This window comes from Carassius carassius, chromosome 10 (assembly GCF_963082965.1).
Source record: "Carassius carassius chromosome 10, fCarCar2.1, whole genome shotgun sequence".
NCBI classification, from domain to species: Eukaryota; Metazoa; Chordata; class Actinopteri; order Cypriniformes; family Cyprinidae; genus Carassius; species Carassius carassius.
In genome coordinates this window covers 3,458,182-3,465,432 of record NC_081764.1, presented here as the reverse complement: position 1 = coordinate 3,465,432, position 7,251 = coordinate 3,458,182, and the positions used below count along the sequence as shown (strand labels likewise).

The following is a 7,251-nucleotide window of genomic DNA, read 5'->3' as shown; positions in this document are numbered from 1 at the left end:
TAAGTATGATTTAAACCATGCTAATACAATTCCACTGATGCCAACAAAGTGTTCAAGTCTATGCAAAAGAATGTTGTGGTCAATTGTGTCAAATGCAGCACTAAGATCCAATAAAACTAATAGAGAGATACACCCACGATCAGATGATAAGAGCAGATCATTTGTAACTCTAAGAAGAGCAGTCTCAGTACTATGATACGGTCTAAATCCTGACTGGAAATCCTCACATATACCATTTTTCTCTAAGAAGGATTATAATTGTGAGGATACCACCTTTTCTAGTATCTTGGACAGAAAAGGGAGATTCGAGATTGGTCTATAATTAACTAGTTCTTTGGGGTCAAGTTGTGGTTTTTTGATGAGAGGCTTAATAACAGCCAGTTTGAAGGTTTTGGGGACATATCCTAATGACAATGAGGAATTAATAATAGTCAGAAGAGGATCTATGACTTCTGGAAGCACCTCTTTTAGGAGCTTAGATGGTATAGGGTATAACATACATGTTGTTGGTTTAGATGATTTAACAAGTTTATACAATTCTTCCTCTCCTATAGTAGAGAATGAGTGGAACTGTTCCTCAGGGGGTCTATAGTGCACTGTCTGATGTGATACTGTAACTGTTGGCTGAATGGTTGCAATTTTATCTCTAATGTGATACTGTAGCTGACGGCTGAATGGTTGCAATTTTATCTCTAATAGTATCGATTTTAGAAGTAAAGTAGTTCATAAAGTCATTACTGCTGTGGTGTTGGGAAATGTCAACACTTGTTGAGGCTTTATTTTTCGTTAATTTAGCCACTGTATTGAATAAATACCTGGTGTTATGTTTGTTTTCTTCTAAAAGAGAAGAAAAGTAATCGGATCTAGCAGTTTTTAATGCTTTTCTGTAGGATAGGTTACTTTCCCGCCAAGCAATACTATTCTGTCCCTCAATGTTCAATAGAATTGTATTAGTTCGCTAGTGCATTTCTTTATTTTCCCACTAGGGGTCAGTATCTCTTGTAGTGTTTTTGGGGGGTTCTTCTTCGATTATATTTTGCATTTACTATGACTGCGCTCTGTTGGTGATGTGTGGAGGCAGCAGGAAAAAGCTTTGTTACATGCAGTGTGAGAAAATGTCCAGAGGTGTTGACATGCTACACTCCTCTCAGACCCCTTACATCTTTGGGAAGCTTTGACATCCCATAATCTGTAAGTAATAAATGGCCAATTTTGTTTTTTCTAAAAGTTCTGTTACTTAAGAGGTTATTTGGACTCTTACAAGCAAAAGATGTTTGTGATCTAAGTCAAGCTAATGTTGCTAGCTTCTGTTTGGTATGTGGTTGCAAAGTTTCTTATAAGTTAATGTCAGCTCTGTTTTTACACAACTCAGGTCGTCAAGTTGTACATATAGGTTGTCAAAGTAAAATAAGTAGCTTTTGTTTTTCCTGTGTAGCTTTGACCAAGGCTTGCTGAGTTCATGTTCTACTAAATTTAACTAAAGAGGAAAGACCTGTTATACTTTTACAGAACGGTGAAAAAAGAAACAAATGTATAACTTTCTTCTATAGTAGCAGTAAATAAATTTTGGCATTATAAATATGTCGAACAGTATTTTGAACTGCCTTTTAATCTGTGTACTGAAACTGCAATTGACTGCTGTATATTCTGCAACCACATGGTGGCAAATTGACACAAACTGAATTGTTTAAAAATGTTATCTTGTGATTCTTAAATCTTGAGTTCTGATCACTTCCAGCATTTAAATCCACAGCAATGTGTCTTGGTTTGTTAAATAATTTATTTTTTATAAAATTTGCTTGTATGTTTACAGTTTTACAAATCAGAAAAGAGAGGTCTTCAGTAAAGGCACTAAGAAGAAAACTGTGTTCTGTCATTCCTGGAGCCACACCTTCTCTTACTGAATGTTTAGCTCGCTGCATAGGCTGAGTAGCCACACACTCAACCGAGGGCAGAAGAGTAAAAAGATTACCTACCTATCAAGCTCCCAAGATGTCTCAGTCTGAAGCTACACCGCCTATGTCCCAGATGGTGGCCCGGTCAGAGTGCTACTCACGTTCTTCGCGCCGTTCGTCCACCAGCCAAGCTGCAGCACGAGCCCGAGCAGACGCAGAAGCTGCCCGTGCCAGAGCACAGTACGCCAAACGCCAGATCGACATGGAGGTTGAGAAGGCGCGCATCGAGGCAACGCTAAACGCTCTGGTGAAGGAGGGTGAGGCTGAAGCAGCGCTTGCTGCAGCTTATGTCCTGGAAGCGGCAGCTGACGAGGAGCACCACGCCATCGACCTACGTGAGCAAGGCATCTCCCCTAAGACGCCTCCTTCCATTAGACGTGCTCGAGACTATGTGAATGCTCACTTCACCAACTTCAGTTTGCAAGTGAAAGCAGAAGAAAAGCCTGACACAAGACAACTGGTCAGTCATAACGACTCTCACCATCTACAACAGAGCCAAACACCAGTCGCTTCCTCTCCAGGTGAACATCTCACTGATTTTGTAGACAGGGAGCAGCTGAAGCACCCTCCTACACACATAAAAAGGGATTTTTCACCCCAGCCTAGACCTTCAGTGACTCCACAAACTGAACTGTCGGATCTAGCAGCCTATCTAGCACGCCGTGATCTGCTGACAGCGGGATTCAAGGTTTTCGACAACCGTCCTGAGTCCTACTTGTCCTGGAAGTCCATCTTCTGCAACGCCATAGAAGGCCTTCACCTTAAGCCCAGCGAAGAGCTTGACCTTCTAACCAAGTGGCTCAGCGGGGAGTCACTTCAACACGCTCTGAGGATCAGGGCGGTCCATGTGAACAACCCACAAGCAGGCCTCCAACGTTTGTGGCAGCGTCTAGACAAGAGTTATGGCTCTCCAGAGGTAGTCGAAGCGTCACTCTTCCAACGCTTACAGACTTTTCCAAAGATATCCAATAAAGACACTCACCTGCTGCAGGAGCTTGCATATCTTCTGCTAGAGTTAGAGTATGCACAAATTGAAAGTTATCTGCCAGGCCTTAGCTTTCTTGACACCCCAAGGGGGATAAACCCAATAGTTGAAAAGCTCCCTTACGGACTCCAGGAGTCATGGTTGAAACAAGGGACAAAATACAAAAGAGACAATGGTGCAGTTTACCCACCTTTCTCATATTTTGTTCAGTTTGTAAATGACTACGCTGAAATGAAAACAGACCCTAGCTTTATGCTACAAAGTTCAAACATAGTAGCTCCAAAGGTTGACAAGACACCGGTAAAACCAACCAGATACAGAGTCCCTGTTACGGTGAACAAAACAGATATCAGTCAAACAAACGCCACAGCTCAAACATCAGTTCTCAATCCGGAAAAGCAATGTCCTATTCACCACAAGCCCCATTCACTCTATTCGCTAAATGCAGGGGATTTAGGTCAAAAACACTGGATGAAAGAAAAAGTATTCTCAAAGAACACGCTCTTAACAACGGCCGCCCTACCTTCCTCAGCCCCTGTGAAAACAAAATTTATAACAAAGACAAATACACAGAAAGCTGTCATACACTTTATAAGACACAAGTTGAATTGGGCAGACACATTTTCCAGCAAACAGCAGATGATGACAAAGTGGCACTTTCGGCAGAAGATACTTTGTTCTTAGATATTATGCACAAAGACTTTGCAAAAGATGATGCGAATAATTGGGTAGCTCCACTCCCATTCCGCACCCCCAGACAGCGTTTGCCCAACAACAGGGACCAGGCCCTCAGTCGTTTAATGTCACTTCGCAAAACGCTCAAAAGGAAACCTAAAATGAGGGAGCGCTATGTTGAGTTTTTGGACAAAATCTTCAGTAAGGGCCATGCAGAACCAGCTCCTGCTCTTACTCTAGACCAGGAATGCTGGTATCTCCCTAGTTTTGGAGTTTACCACCATCAAAAGCCAGGGAAAATTAGGGTAGTTTTCGATTCGAGTGCTCAATGCAGCAATGTTTCTCTCAATGACGTGCTTCTAAAAGGGCCAGATCTCAATAACACTCTTGTGGGAGTTCTGATGCGTTTCAGGTCTGACCCATACGCAGTCATGGCAGACGTGGAGCAAATGTTTCACAACTTTCTAGTTAGAGAGGACCACCGTGACTACCTTCGTTTCTTGTGGTTCAAAAACCATGATCTGGGTGGAGAAGTGCAGGAATTCAAGATGAGAGTACACGTTTTTGGGAACTGCCCCTCCCCATCCGTGGCTATTTATGGACTGAAACGGTCAGCGATGGAGGGAGAAAGGGAATACGGCAGTGATGCAAGAGAGTTCACTGAACGTCACTTTTATGTAGACGATGGACTGAAATCATTCTCTTCCACAGATGAGGCCATTGACATTCTCTGTAGATCTCAGAAGATGCTGGCTCAGTGTAACATACGCCTGCACAAAATCTCATCCAACTGTCCTATCATCACAAGTGCTTTTCCAAGTGAGGACCTTGCAACGGACATGCAGGGCCTTGACCTCGGGCAGACTACCCCACCTATGCAATGCAGCTTAGGCTTGGGCTGGGGCCTGTTCACAGACCTGTTCAAGTTTCAGGTAACAGTCAATCAAAAGCCTTTCACTAAACGGGGAGTGCTGTCAGTCATTAATAGTGTGTTCGACCCGCTTGGCTTTGCTGTACCAGTCATTGTAGAAGGCAGGGCCATACTGAGAGACATTTCCACTGACATTTGTGAATGGGACACCGAATTGCCCAAAGACAAATTACAACAGTGGCAACAATGGAAAGACTCCCTCAAATATCTACAACAACTTGAAATTCCCAGAATGTACACCTCAATACCACTATCTGCAGCTCTAACTAAGGAGATCCATGTTTTTTGTGATGCCTCCACTAAGGCAGTGGGTGCTGTTGCTTACCTCAAACTCACAGATAGAGATGGGCACAGTGAAGTGGGTTTCCTTCTCGGCAAAGCACGACTTTCCCCAAAACCAGACATCACTATACCCAGACTTTAACTTTGCGCAGCAGTCCTGGCTGTTGAGGTGGCCGAGTTAGTCCTGGAGGAGCTAGACATCGCAGTCGAACAGGTGAGCTTCTACACCGACTCCAAAGTAGTGCTTGGTTACATCTTTAACAAAAAGAGATGCTTCCACGTTTATGTGCACAACAGAGTGGAACGTATTAGGCGCTTCACACAAGCTCACCAGTGGCATTACGTGCCCACTCATTTAAATCCTGCTGATCATGCCACACGAGCACTACCCGCTGAGCAGCTCTCTAATTCCACATGGATCAGTGGACCCACTTTCCTTTCAAATTCAGGAAAGAGTCAACCACAGGCAGAGTTGTTTGATCTTGTAGACCCGGAGACTGACAATGAACTGCGACCTGAGGTCACTACTTGTGCCACCACTCTCTCAAGGGATAGACTCAGTGGTGTCAGATTTGAAAGGTTTTCGAGTTGGAATGCACTACTTAAAGCTATATCCAAACTCCAGCACATTGCCCAGTCATTTAAGCCGAACACAGAGAGCTCCTGTCACGGCTGGCACAGCTGTAATGAACATTTAACTGAAGAACAACTCAACCAAGCCAAGAACACTATCATTCACACTGTTCAAAGAGAAGTTTACGCAGAGGACATAAGACAAGTTGAAAAAGGTGTGCCCCTTAAAAACTCAAGCCCACTTAGCAAACTGAGCCCTATTGTCGACACTAATGGAATCCTCAGAGTGGGTGGGAGACTAAAACGTGGACAGTTGACATCGGACGAAACAAATCCCATACTCATCCCTGGAAAGCACCACCTTGCCCAGCTCATTATAAAACACTTCCACAGGAAAGTATGCCACCAGGGCAGACATTTTACTGAAGGGGCAGTCAGGGCTGCAGGTTTTTGGATTGTGGGAGGTAAAAGAGCAATAAGCAGAGTGATATTCAATTGTGTCACATGCCGCAAACTAAGGGGCAGACAACAGGAACAGGTCATGGCTGAGCTACCAGAGGACAGGCTGTCCACGGACCCTCCTTTCACACATGTAGGCCTTGATGTGTTCGGCCCCTGGCCTGTCACAGTCAGAAGAACACGTGGTGGGCAAGCGGATGCTAAGCGATGGGCAGTCATATTCACATGTATGAGCACATGTGCCATTCACATTGAAACTATAGAATCGATGGACACCTTGTCGTTCATCAATGCGCTGCGTCGTTTCTTCGCCATCAGGGGTGCAGTCAAACTTCTCAGATCCGATTGTGGGACAAATTTTGTGAGTGCCTGCAAAGAACTGCAAATAGACAAACAGGGCTGTCACAACAGCAAACTTCACAGCTTTCTCAAAGATTCTGGCTGCAAATGGCATTTCAACCCCCCACATGCATCTCATATGGGTGGCTCCTGAGAGCGCATGATTGGGGTCACACGCAAAATCCTCGATGCAATGCTCCTAGAACATAGAAATGCAAAACTTACTCATGAGATATTAGTGACATTAATGGCTGAAGTCACTGCAATAGTGAATGCTCGTCCGCTCACAGCAGTTTCTACAGATCCAGAAAACCCAGCCATTCTTACCCCTGCCATGCTACTCACACAAAAAGTTGCGACCCCACCAGTCCCACCAGGTCAGTTTGAAAGCAGGGATCTTTTCAGAGCGCAATGGAGGCGCCTAAAATACCTCGCCAATGTTTTCTGGAGCCGATGGCAAAGGGAATACATTTCAGGACTTCAGAACCGCCGCAAATGGAAAACCGTAAAACCAAATCTACAAACAGGAGATGTTGTTCTGCTAAAGGAGGCACTTGAACATAGGAACAACTGGCCACTTGGTCTCATCACCAAAATCTTCCCAAGCGAGGATGGACTTGTCAGGAAAATAGAGGTGAAGATTTTCCGCAAGGGTGAACTCAGATGCTACATAAGACCTATAAGTGAGGTTGTGTTATTGGTGTCTAAGGACAGTACTTAGAATCAGGTAATTTATCTGTATTTACATGCTAGTTATGGATGACATTCTACAGATGTCAGGCGGGGAGTATTCTGTCCCTCAATGTTCAATAGAATTGTATTAGTTCGCTAGTGCATTTCTTTATTTTCTCACTAGGGGTCAGTATCTCTTGTAGTGTTCTTCTTCGATTATATTTTGCATTTACTATGACTGCGCTCTGTTGGTGATGTGTGGAGGCAGCAGGAAAAAGCTTTGTTACATGCAGTGTGAGAAAATGTCCAGAGGTGTTGACATGCTACACTCCTCTCAGACCCCTTACATCTTTGGGAAGCTTTGACATCCCATAATCTGT

At 44.0% G+C, this 7,251-nt stretch overlaps 1 protein-coding gene across 1 annotated transcript; it reads left to right on the top strand.

The window, feature by feature from the left end:
• The first annotated feature begins 1,023 nt into the window (after positions 1-1,023).
• Positions 1,024-4,970, top strand: LOC132152268 (uncharacterized). The gene is made up of 4 exons (XM_059561078.1): positions 1,024-1,191; positions 1,814-3,338; positions 3,698-3,868; positions 4,028-4,970. The coding sequence occupies exons 2-4, from the start codon at positions 1,993-1,995 to the stop codon at positions 4,968-4,970; spliced, it is 2,460 nt and encodes an 819-aa protein (XP_059417061.1). The 5' UTR covers positions 1,024-1,191; positions 1,814-1,992.
• Positions 4,971-7,251: the final 2,281 nt, after the last annotated feature.

Coding starts and splice junctions, on each gene's coding strand:
- LOC132152268 (XM_059561078.1), top strand. CDS start 1,993: ATGTCTCAGTCTGAAGCTACACCGCCTATGTCCCAGATGGTGGCCCGG. Junction 3,339..3,697: donor TCAGTTCTCAATCCGGAAAA/GCAATGTCCTAT, acceptor CCGCACCCCCAG/ACAGCGTTTGCCCAACAACA. Junction 3,869..4,027: donor ACTCTAGACCAGGAATGCTG/GTATCTCCCTAG, acceptor GATGCGTTTCAG/GTCTGACCCATACGCAGTCA.